The sequence below is a fragment of the Perca flavescens genome, chromosome 3 (genome assembly GCF_004354835.1).
Source record: "Perca flavescens isolate YP-PL-M2 chromosome 3, PFLA_1.0, whole genome shotgun sequence".
NCBI lineage: Eukaryota > Metazoa > Chordata > Actinopteri > Perciformes > Percidae > Perca > Perca flavescens.
Genome location: NC_041333.1, coordinates 492,270 through 504,553, shown reverse-complemented (window position 1 = coordinate 504,553; position 12,284 = coordinate 492,270). Strand labels below are relative to the sequence as shown.

General features: G+C 42.8%; 2 protein-coding genes across 5 annotated transcripts; both read right to left on the bottom strand.

The window, feature by feature from the left end:
• Positions 1-2,463: 2,463 nt before the first annotated feature.
• On the bottom strand, positions 2,464-7,153 carry dynll2a (dynein, light chain, LC8-type 2a). Of its 2 annotated transcripts, none has more exons than XM_028572258.1 (3): positions 6,756-6,866; positions 6,251-6,413; positions 2,464-4,276 (listed from the first exon to the last, which is right to left on the bottom strand). In XM_028572258.1, the coding sequence occupies exons 2-3, from the start codon at positions 6,380-6,382 to the stop codon at positions 4,139-4,141; spliced, it is 270 nt and encodes an 89-aa protein (XP_028428059.1). In that variant the 5' UTR covers positions 6,383-6,413; positions 6,756-6,866; the 3' UTR covers positions 2,464-4,138. The 2 variants fall into 2 exon arrangements, with proteins under 2 accessions (XP_028428059.1, XP_028428050.1); XM_028572249.1 differs by lacking the exon at positions 6,756-6,866 and adding an exon at positions 6,929-7,153 and having other exon boundaries at positions 2,467-4,276.
• A 450-nt stretch (positions 7,154-7,603) lies between these two features.
• Positions 7,604-11,897, bottom strand: srsf1a (serine and arginine rich splicing factor 1a). 3 transcript variants are annotated; one of them, XM_028572237.1, is made up of 6 exons: positions 11,353-11,897; positions 10,582-10,760; positions 9,391-9,563; positions 8,984-9,214; positions 8,440-8,551; positions 7,604-8,019 (listed from the first exon to the last, which is right to left on the bottom strand). In XM_028572237.1, the coding sequence occupies exons 1-4, from the start codon at positions 11,538-11,540 to the stop codon at positions 9,017-9,019; spliced, it is 738 nt and encodes a 245-aa protein (XP_028428038.1). In that variant the 5' UTR covers positions 11,541-11,897; the 3' UTR covers positions 7,604-8,019; positions 8,440-8,551; positions 8,984-9,016. The 3 variants fall into 3 exon arrangements, with proteins under 3 accessions (XP_028428038.1, XP_028428028.1, XP_028428020.1); XM_028572227.1 differs by having other exon boundaries at positions 8,883-9,214; positions 11,353-11,896; XM_028572219.1 differs by having other exon boundaries at positions 7,606-8,019; positions 8,440-9,214; positions 11,353-11,896.
• Positions 11,898-12,284: the final 387 nt, after the last annotated feature.

Genomic DNA, 12,284 nt, shown 5'->3' with positions numbered 1-12,284 from the left:
ACGCTACAATTTGCTACCATATCATAATTGCTGTCTGTGGGACAGTAGCTTCTTTTAAAGGACTGATTTGACATTTTGGGAAATAACGTTAACACTTATTCCCTTTCTTGCTGAGAGTTAGATGATTAGATTGATACCACTATCATGTCTCTACAGCATACTTGCCAACTGTGAGACCTCAAAGATAGGGAGGATTTGGGGTCTGGGGTTCTTCCACCTAACAAATTGAGTTTCCAATATTTTGTTTCCTGCATTCTGGTGACTTAAAGAAGGAAAATAACTAAATAGTAAGTACACTCAAACAGCTTTTTATGTTAAATACTTTTAATTTGGTTTAGTTTTATGGCCCTGGTACTTGAGCAGAGTAGCAGCAGGAGGCAGACTGTAGGCGTAAACGGGTTTCATGGTTCTTCTGTCAGCGCGTGGTCGCTGCAAACTGTGTGGTCGTTTATTCTGATGGCGGTGAAAACGATCAGAGTAGCACTCAGAATGACTTCAAAAATTGACTTCTTCTTCTCTGTAGCCAATCATTGCATATGTTAGTGTTACACAATCTTGGAGGTAATAGGCTCAGCACCCAGACCCTCGGCGCACCGCTGCCCAGGCCGCAGCGTGAAGCCGCCGACACACGTGTCACTACACAACACGTGTCACTACACAACACGTGTCACTACACTACACGTGTCACTACACTACACGTGTCACTACACTACACGTGTCACTACACGTGTCACTACACAACGGGAGTCGAGTGCAGGTGTGAGTTGCGCATGCAGGTGTTGGAGCTTCGCAAAGGACGACTTGTGAGGCTTGTTCAAGTTATTCAGATACAACGCTCACATCTGCAATCGACTCACATCGGGTAGCGATTGTGTCATACTGAAATTTGTGAAATCCATGAAATAATAAACAAACATTAACAGAAGATGGAAATCATTTCAAACGTTTTAGCTATGATAGTTTGATTGCTAACGTTAACTCAAAACACCATTCAAGTGACAGCCTTCGTTGTGTTTGATTGCTAACTTGAAGTGAACAAACCTGGTTATGTAGGTCAATTTTTATTCTATTGACATTACAGAAGTCTCTCGTTAGCAGTTTGCAGCTGGATCCCGATCCCTTGGCGTTATGCCCTAAACCATTTAAATCTGAGCATGCGCAACTCACATCTGCACTCGACTCACATCGGGTAGTGACAACATATATATATATATTGGTCTGAAAATATACATTAACATGAATCCAACATATTATTTGTAAAGATAAATGTATGATAGGCTTACTGGGCTATAGGTAAGGTAGTCATCCACAGATACAGTTACTGTTCCACATTTTAACATTAAAACATGATGTATATATATATGAATATGTCAATTATTATTTTAACACCTTAGTATTTCATGCTCCATAAAAAGGTATATCTACAGGCCCTTGGCCGCCCTACACGTTATTGTAGGCCCAGTTTAATATACAACTCAATTCTCTACATTATAGTACGGGGTCCCTGCTCCGTCTCTTTGTCAGCTAGGGGGTTAGGGGTCCTTGGCCTAAAAAATGTTGAAGACCCCTGGTGTAGACAACTCAAAGGAAGCGCTACCCTTGGGGTGGCACACGGCTCAAAATTGCTGCAGTGCTCCACTCAAACTTTAAATTATTTCAACTTTGTTGCCGCTCACCTTTCAAGGCACAACCATTAAAGAGGTAGCCAGAAGAAATGATGACGTATACCTTGTGCTGCACTTTGCCTCTGAAGTGTCTGCACTATGCTCTGGGCCCTACCCCGCAGTTTTTTCTCTTATCATGTGTAGGCAGCTTAAGCGCCGAGGACAGGGAGGGATATGAGAGTGATATCAATAACGGTACTCATCTAACTCTTGGTAAGAAAGCAAATGAGCATGTTTTCAGAATTATCAAACTATTCCTTTAAATTCTAGCTTAAGGGAGGCTTACGGTCCTGAAAGACCGCTGGGTACCCCCGTGGTCCAATAACTCAAAGCAAGCACTACCCTTGGCATGGCGCACTGCTCAAAATTGCCGCCAAGTGAAAGTTCAAATTATTTCAACTTTGACCTCGTTGCTGCTGACCTTTCAAGGTGCAACCACTGAGATAAAGAGATAGCCAGAAGTGATGATGATGAATACTTGTGCTGCGCTTTGCCTCTGAAGTCTCTGCACTACGGGTCTGGACTAGGTAGCCAATCTCCCTACCTGCACCTCTAAAGCTCACTAATTTACTTTAAGTTATAGCTCGTTTGTATATATCTAGATCTTTCCCCATTTCTGTGCTATGCTAACAAGCTGCTGTCACTAGCCTCATATCTACTGCAGAGACATGAGAGTGGGGTTTATTATGAAGGTGAATAAGTGTACTTTTTCTCAAAAGTGATTTATTTTTTTGTCCATCAACCAATCCATTGTTTTCAGGACAAAAAGGGGCAATGACAAAATAAAAAGGCCACAGTGTAATAAGTCAACAATTAATTTTTATTTTATCGAGTTTAGACGATTTTGGTTCTGTAGCAACCTAGTGGATAACTCTAATGAAGTGCAATTGTACTCAAGCCGGTTACAGTTGAGAGCAATGACAGGCACACGTTTTGTGCAAATTTAACAGCATTGTAACGGCTCCTACATATACACAGCAAAAATACATGCCAGAAAAACAATACTAAATCAGTTAACGTTGACTAAAGTTAGGAAGACTTCCCTCAATGTCAATCCAAGCTAACACTTGAAAGATACACATTTTACCCATTGTGGGATTATGCAAGAGAGCAACTTAAAACCTTGTCTTACAACACAGCGAGAAATGTGTGGTGTTATCCAACCGCATGACTAAATCCCTCCAAACTGCCCTCTTAAAGAATCCAAACATTAAGCTTTGCCCTTTCCAATTAATTATACTGACACGACAAAATAAAAAACCCCAAATCAGTGTGCTAGACAAGGGATACGCCTCTTTATGCTTTAAGAAGAACTCCTAAATGCTTTGTCTTTCCTGCATGTCTGGCAGTACACTGACAATGCCAAAATAAAGGTCAGAGGTAAATGCAACTTGAAAGTATTACGAGCCACACAAGACAACACGTGAATCAGAAACACATGGGTGTTGGTAGCCTTGGTAGAGTTGACTGCAGATGTTTTTCCTCTAAATCACCTTCCCAACGCTGCTTTACATCGGGTCAGTCCAATATCTACATTCTCAAAAGATAAATAAACTATTTAGCTTCAAGGTGAGCGTTTGTTTGGGTCTGATGACAGTTAAAGAAAGTGTGGTCATTATCCTCCAAACATGCAGAAACACAGGATTATAGGACTGATCTCTAGGTAGGGGAGTTGGGAGGTTTGGGTGACCAGTCTGTAGTGTTACTACTCGGACATTACAGGCTAAACAACTGTTTGGGAGCTTTATTTGCTCTACCGTGCCTCACAGTGAAACTTGACAAACTAAACATCCCTGGAAATGCATGCACTGGCTTGTGTTGGTTCCAAAATGTCAACTGTGTTGGATGACATCTTTTCTGAAATCCGTTGGATATTTTATATCCAAATAAACATTAAAGGCTTTGTATTTGCATGTACATACATAATTGTAACTGAACTATGAACTGAACTGAACTCATGCGGTTTGTTCTCCTGGAAATCAAAAGGAATGCTGTGAAGTAACTCATCATGTGAAAAGACTATTTTGCCCCATTCATCGACTTCTTTCCATGTTCCCGTGTTAAAATCTAGATAATGAAGTGTTAAACTGGTGCACGCAGTATGATTTTACCATCTAAACCGACAGATGGAGTCTCATAACAGGTTTTGGCAATGCCACTTGTGAAGGAAAGCAGATGCACCATTACATTCTACAGCTTTCCTTTATTTTACAATCAAGGGCCACGTTGAAATCTTTTACAACCTAGAATTTAACAGTATCAACAAAAACTACTTCAGTTGCATTCAAATGGCAACTATCGAAAAGTAAACTTACTGTAACATACATTTAATAGTGTATAGTCCATGCATTTGCGCATGGCCTGGTTTGCATCATTATGGTATGTCGTTATTAGTGTATGGGAGACATCAGCCACCAGTGCATTTCCAATTTAGGTTCAGGGAGAAAACCTCCTCAACACCCTTCAGGAAATTCTCAGCCAGACTTGAAGAGCAATATAGCCACTTGGCCCAAGTAGAAGTAAATGAAATGCTTTGTCTCGTGGGTGACGTAGCTGCCGAAGTTCCTCCCAACGATGCAGTGCCAGGTGGGGTTGTACTTCTTGTCAAACTCCTGAAAAAGGTCAAAAAGGAGAAGATTAGTGAAAACCAGTAAAATCCAGGACCAATGGCTGCAATCTACAAATCCTACCTTACATATCATGACTAACAGTGCAGATCCACCTGGCCGCGCGACGCTTCTATCGTGCCGCGCTCCACTTTATTCCTCTGGGTGACATCAAGCAACTTTAACGCGCCCGCAGAGCATCCCGGGAAGGCGGCGCTGCATTTGAAAAAAATGCTGCATGTCCAAAAAGCTGGCCAACGCCCATCTTTATGCAAATAAATCCATTGAACACGACGCAACTATCCAGTAGAAGTAGACGAAAATCTTTTAAACTGACCTTTGTCGATCTGAAATTATAGACAGATCCAGCAACTGCACGGCCCATTTCTCTCTAAACACGAAACGTGTTACTGAAAACTTTTTTCGTAAAATACAAGATTGTAGTCTCAACGAGTCACCATGATAGTCGTTTTGAAATTTGGGAGTAGCCAGACCCACGTGATGTGTTCGTCCAATCAGCTGCCGGTCAGGGGCGTGAAGCATCATCCATGGATGTATGACGTGGCGAGACCCCGCTTCAGTCGTGTCGCAAAAATGGATCTGTACGGTAAGGCCACAACTAGGGCTGGGCGATATGGAGAAAATCAAATATCACGATATTTTTGACCAAATACCTCAATATCAAATTTCCCAGAGCCCAAGGTGAAATCTTTGATCTGCTTGTTTTATTCGACCAACAGTCGAAAACCTAAAGATATATTGAATTTGCTCTCATTGTGGAAAAAACTATGTGGTTCAGATGTGGAGTGGGTCGGCTCTAAAACACAAGATTGGCGGTTGCATCTTCAGCTCCTTCGGCCAAATGTCAAAGTGTCCCTGAACTGGCCGTCCACTGCTCCTAAAGCTTAGGGTGTAATGCAGGGATTGAACTTCACCAAATTGTACCGTACAACTGTATGTGACAAACAATAAAGTTTCTTCTTATTTTAGGCCAACAAATAAATAAGATGAACCTTTATTGATCTCAGGATGACTGAAAAGGTCATTACAGTATCAAGAATTAACATAAACTCAAAACCTGCCTTTTTAGACTGGCTTTTGATAAATATGTTTTATGGTCATTAAGGTGCTCTAAGTGATGTGACGCATTTTTTAGGCTACAACATTTTTACAACTTCTCCTCACTACCAGCTAGCTGCCTGTCCCCTGAACACACTGTAAAATAACGCGGTCTCTGTAGACAGCCCAGGCTCCACAACCAGCAACAAAAACAAACTGCGCCAACCTGCCCCACGAACCACAACAGTGTTCCAGCCAATAACCGACAAGAAGGAGTTGGGGGATTAGTGCGTGTGCACATGAAGGGGGGTGTGGGGAGTGGAGGAGAGAGAAGCATGAAGAGGGAAGTTAGCTAGAGGAGAGCTGTCCTAGACCAGGACCAGGAGCCTGGCCTCCCTTTCGTTTGACAATACTTCGAACTTCAACAAGAAGTGACGTCATCCGACATCGCTTAGAGCACCTTTAATGCTCTTAGCTTTTATTTTATCACTGCCTTCTCTATTGTCTTTATTTCAATATTGTATTTCTCTTGTGCATTTGTCTCTACTTGTTTGACTTTTATATTAATTACTAGTGTTGTTAGCTTGTCAAAACACTTTGAATTGCGCTGGCCTGTGTTGACAGTGCCATACAAATACAGTTTGATTGATTTAAATCATGTTGGGAAATCAGTGTACATAAAATGTAAAAATTCTAAAACTTGTGACAAAAAAAAATTGTAGACACCTTCTGCTTGGTGTCAAAATGTTGGTAAACTCAGTGGGTTGGGGGGACTGGGGGGACTGGGGGGACTCCTGGCTACAGCCGTGATCAGAAGAGCCTCTCCACATTCAAACTAAAATAGATGGGAGAATAAAAAGGCTCGGAATTTGCACATCATGTGCCAATGATGTAAGCGTAGACAGGAGCGTCCTGTCTCACCTTCTTGATGTAGGCTGCGATGTCTTTCTCTATGTTGTACTTCTCCATGGCCTGGGTGGCACAGTCCACCGCGTCCTGCTGCATGTCCTCGGACATGTCTGCGTTCTTGATCACAGCTTTCCTGTCAGTCATTGTTAAGGATGATGATGATGATGGTGCCTGCCTGAGGAAGAACAATTAACGCGTTCACTGCACTGAAAATTAACACCGCACGTGGTGATGATGGTGATGGCTTTTAGGCCAGTAGGAGCATTGCAAAAGCATCAATCATACGCAGAAGATTGGCCGTTTGGTACCGCGTTTTCGATCATGTGCACTGATTCCTCAATCATAACTCAGACTCGTGTTGTCATCTAGATATTCCTAACTAAACCATGTCCTGAGGGTTGCATAGATTGTCTGCGAAACTTGATACAGGTGGAGTTAAATTACTTGGCGAAATCACTTTCCGATAAATGCAGCTTCTGCATCACGAGACCAAAAGTATCTAAATGTATCCAATTACCGTGCTGAGGAAAATGCGCCTGCTATTCTTCATGCCAGTACATTCGACATGTCTAACCAGTCGAAATACATGAAGGCATACACCAAAGCTCACCACCGTGAGAGAAACTCGAATCAGAAATATGTCAAGACATGCAAGTCAATGGTTTTTACATTGAGGAATCTGCAACTCACCTTTTCTTGAGCCGAATGAAAACACTCGTTTCAAAAGATGATGTAGGCTATTTCAGCCTGCCAGGAGTACAAGGTTTGGATGATGCTGCGGCTAATTGCTTTAAAAAGATTTCCACAATAAGCATGTAGGTAGGCTGGTTCTCTCTGCTGTGCTCCAGCAGCTCCCCGCCCCTGTGCTGCATGCTGCACCCTGCCATTGGCTGAGCTGCAGCCTCCCGTGTGTTCCAAGCGTTTTTCTCCAGCTCCTGTCTGCCGGCATCTTATTTCATCCCACAATGCATCATTGACAGTATACCCCACTGACTGTGGGCTAAAAGGAAACGAGACCTTGGTAGCGGGTAGGTATCGTTTGGCTCTGCGTGTGTGGCGTTGAGGCTTTTCATCACTTGTCGTCCTCGGCGGAGACCCTGGACCTCTGAACACTAACCCTACGCTCCGATACTGCTAGTGGAGCTAGAGCTGCACTGTTGCTTTCATACAAAAGCCTTATGTCCCATTACATTGGTTTCAGCTTTACAAATATGGTTTTTAATTGATCATTTGTAGTTATTAATTCAGGTAGACACTGTAGCTTTAATATTCCGAAAAATAGAGCACTAAAAGTCATCTATACATGCCAATAGTCACATGAATTGATATTTGGGTTTATGTTTCAAATAAAAACAAACTAAAGTGTCCTTGTTTGAAAGGGTTTTATTGAAAATGCTAAGAGAAAAAGCAAGATTAAGCAAAGTAAAACATACAAACTACTCCCACACAAAACCCCCTCCCAACCTCCCAAATTTTTTATTCCTTCATACCAGGCATCTACGACTCCATCCTTTGATCCAACTTCCTGGTCCTCAGTTTCGTTTTCTTGTAAAATAAAGCCATTACCACTGAAAAACTTTAAATAGGCATTAGGGGGCCTAATAGAAAAAAAGAACGTTGCTCTGGGACTCCCGTTAATTAGTTCTGAAATCAAACGCTCATTTGAATCCTGGAAAACTGATCCCGTTCCGAGCATCCATCCTTGCCTATCCCTTCCCTAATCGATCCACTCATCCAGCTCCAAGGATTGGGATCCACTGAGCCACTCCTCCAATCAAAACCTTGAAATACCAGGAAGAAAATCAGAGGGAGACTGTTAGAATAAAATGTCAAGAATTTTGGGCCTAATTTTCCATTTTTGAGCACTCATGTCAGATCAAGAAAAAAAGAAAGCCACTGAGCACAAAAACTATCGCTCCCTGAAGTTAAAACATTTTAACCAATGAGGACATTTAATTTTTTTTTTTGCAACAAAAGTAGTGATTCAGATTTTTTTTTTTTTTTTTTTTACATTTGACAGCAAAGATGTTACACTTACATCACAACACTTGATCTAGGACTGCTTATTTCTGTCACAAGCCAGAGTAGCATGTTAAAAATTGTATATATAAACAAAGTACAGCACATATGGCTTTGTTAAGTATGACATGCATGAAATAGCAACCTATCAAAACGTTCAATTTATAGAATATGAAGCGTACCATTGCCTCGACCTGATTGCTCCTCAATTAGATGTCCTATCCTGACCATACAAATGAAATGTGCTCCACAATGGTTTTATTCCAAATCACTTTAATCCTTCTCTTCAGATGTCTAAAGGAAGACACAAGGGTAAAATACAGTTAAGCATTGGGCTCCCCATCCAAACAGCCCACCCCACAAATATCCAATAAGAAAAGCTGTGTTTTTTTTTTTTAAATAAACAAAAATAAAACTCAAATTTTCAATACTTGCAAAAACATTGAGTGCATTTATGACAACTCAAAATTTTTGAAGTTCAACACAGCACAATTCCTAATGTTGCAAAAATTCAGAGGACAGAAAGAAAGGGAGAGAGAGAGGGAGAAAATAAAATGACAAAACAGCTGGAGAGGGTGGGGGGGGTTAAAGGGCGAAAGAGGAGGAGGGGGGTACATCTACATACCATGATCACCCACAAGGACATCGGGACATGAAATGCAAAAATTAAAAATCAATTGCTGACATTAGGAGAAACTCATAAGAGGTAAAAACAGGAGGGTATACATCAAAAGGGCAACACATCGGTGGTAGAAAGGTTTAAGAACGGGATCGAGAGCGGCTGTGACGAGGCGAGTAGCGGGGCGATCCTCTGCCACGGCCCCGGGAATTGCTTCGACTGCGGCTGGCGCTGCGACTGCGGCTCCTGCTCCGACTGCCACGGCTGCGGGAGCGTGATCTTCCATAACTTGGGCTGCGGGGACCGTCTAATTTCACACGAATGTAAGCAGTCTCTCCCTGGCGGACACAAGAGAACTTGACATTGAAAAGGCAACATTCCTTCCTATGGTGGAAATACCATAGATGGAAATGAGGGCCAGGTGTGTTTTAAACATGTAGCATACCCGGAAGTACTCACCTCAACACAGCAAAGAAACATTATCCATGACAATTGATCAAATCAGTACACATACCTCATGCGAGCGGAATTTGGTGTTGTCCAGCTTTCGGACGGCATAGGTCATGTCTTCTTTGCGCACAAATTCTACAACTCCGGTTCCGTCTCTGAAAACGTCAGCGTAGCAAACGTCGCCTGCTTCACGCATGTGGTCCTTCAGGTCCTGCCAGCTGCCGCTCTGAGGGAGTCCTGAAACATTTAAACCAAAGTTATATTTGCTGACATATGGTGAACTTTCCAGATTTATGTGCAAAAAAATTCAACACAAGTCAGAATTACACAACTGATTTGTTTGCCCAAACAAAAGCTGTAGGACTGAGCGATACTGGAGTATTTCAATTCATTCAATTGCTGAGACCAAATGTAGTTGAAAGAAGACCTGTGGTTCAGCTTGACAGTTTGGTAATCCTATAAATTTATTTAGTATGAAATGTAGCAAAGTACTATGTGTTGTACTGTTGCATAATGTATTGGTTGTTGGTTATTGGTGTACTGTACTACTGCGCATATTTTCTATATATAGATTTAGATGTATGTCATCTATTTCTAGGGTGCCTTCTAATCATTTGCCTAGGGACCACAGATAAACTAACCTTCAAGGCTAATTCTGGCTCATTTACAGTTATTTGTATATCTTGATCAATGAGCATTGTCCTCATCTACTATTAAAAAACAAACCATATCAAGTCTTACATTGTGAAGATTATTAATTGAGTTCTACAGCCACAGCAGAATGTGAGGACAGTTTAAAAACACCACAACAACAATTACAACAGGTAATATCCCATTGCTTACACTTGCCTCCCTGCATAAACTAACCGCAAATTCTATTTATTTGTTTTTTTAAATGGTACATGCACCAAATTAATAATGTTCTCTAAATACACTTCTGACTGTAACTGGAGTATTCACAATTGTCCAAAGTAAATGTGACGGACAAGACTAACAGTCACCCCAGGGTTTATAACATCGATAGTGTGTATGAGCCATATTTATCCTATTTTACTATCCTAAATGCAGAGCACACTTAAAGTGAAGCTTCACTTTTTGCAAAGTTTGTTGTGATCTAAACTCTTAAAACTGCACACAACCTTAAAAAGTTACACTCAAGAAAGGGGCATTCAGCAAACCATCCTTCAGACAGCAGTCCAAGCGATATGCTTGTATAATAGTAAGATTTCTGTATATTAGCCAAATAACTGCTTACCCGACACAATGACCCTGTACTCGGAGCGTCTGGATGGGGGCCCATATCTGCCCCTGGGAGCTCCACCGATCCCACCGAACCCGCCTCTCGAGCCCCTACCGCTCCGAGGAAACTCCACACGCAGCCTGTAGCCGTCATAATCATAACCATCCCGCCCATAGACCGCATCATCTGCGTCCCTGTTAACAAGACGTTACAGTTTAAACGTTAGCTGACACATGAAGGGCGGGCAGCGAGCTGTAATACACATAACGTTATGGAGAGAATGCAGCCATGCTGGCGGCTAGCTTGATCTGGTTTACGGCTGCTAATCCTCCGTGCAGGCGTGCACGCAACTAACGTTACAGTAATTTTGCCTCAATTTGTGCAAAGAGAAACACATTATAATTTGATATTCATGCATTGCACCGAAAAGCCACTGTAATAAATAGTATGCAATCAAGCGCAACGTTATTGGTGCATTGACTTAGCTAGCTAGCCAGAAACGATGCCAAGTGTCACGTTAACTAACGTTACATGGACATTCAAGTGGTAAGTAACTTTAACGTTAAACAGGCTGGATCTTTATTATAGACGTCATAAACAAGTGACGTTCAAACACAAAATCGAAACCGGAACAGCACCATGTTTCGTTCCGATAACAAGGTATAGGGAGTCCAGGGAATGGTCCGAGCCCGCGTTAGCACCATTGACATAGGTTAGCACACTAGTTGGTTAGCCACACAATGGCCTTTGGCCTACCGCTAACGTTAGCTAGCTCCTTTACGTTACCTGGGGTCCTCGAATTCAATGAAGGCGAACGGCGGCCCCCCTCTCCGGTTCTTCAGATCGATATCTCGAATTGTCCCGTATTTGTAGAACACGTCTTCCACGTCTTTTGTGCGAATATCAGGAGGAAGATTTCCCACATATATCCGGCAGTCGTTGTTCCCAGCGGGGCCTCGCACAACACCCGACATGGCAGCTAATGATAGCTCGCTACTTAAGCTAATGGTTTGCTGTTTGCGAGATCTTTAACGGCCGGCGGAGCCACACCGACACTCCAAGCTTGTAAATCGTCGAGCAGAGAGAAGAAAGCAATCAAACGGGCGCCGTTTCGCGCAACAATCTTTAGGATATTTAGTGGATAACGTTAGACAGTACTCCGGACGAGGCGCCCACCACAACCCCTGTTTGTTCAGGGACCGCGCTCCTTTACAGAAACATTTCTGAATACCGGAAACACCTCAGCCAGAGCGGACACATCCGCCTTACAAAATAGTCCGCCAAATGAAATGACTCGGTGTAGTGATGACAATCTAGGGTGACCAAACGTCCTCTTTTGCCAGAACATGTCCACTTTTCACCTACTGAGTAGACAGGGACCAGAGCAGACATACACAGGGACCAGAGCAGACATACACAGGGACCAGAGCAGACAGGGACCAGAGCAGACATACACAGGGACCAGAGTAGACAGGGACCAGAGCAGACAGGGACCAGAGCAGACAGGGACCAGAGCAGACATACACAGGGACCAGAGTAGACAGGGACCAGACCAGAGCAGACAGGGACCAGAGCAGACATACACAGGGACCAGAGTAGACAGGGACCAGACAGGGAGACAGGGACCCAGAGACAGACAGGGACCAGAGACAGGGACCAGAGAGACAGGGACCAGAGCAGACAGACACAGGGACCAGAGCAGACAGGGACCAGAGCAG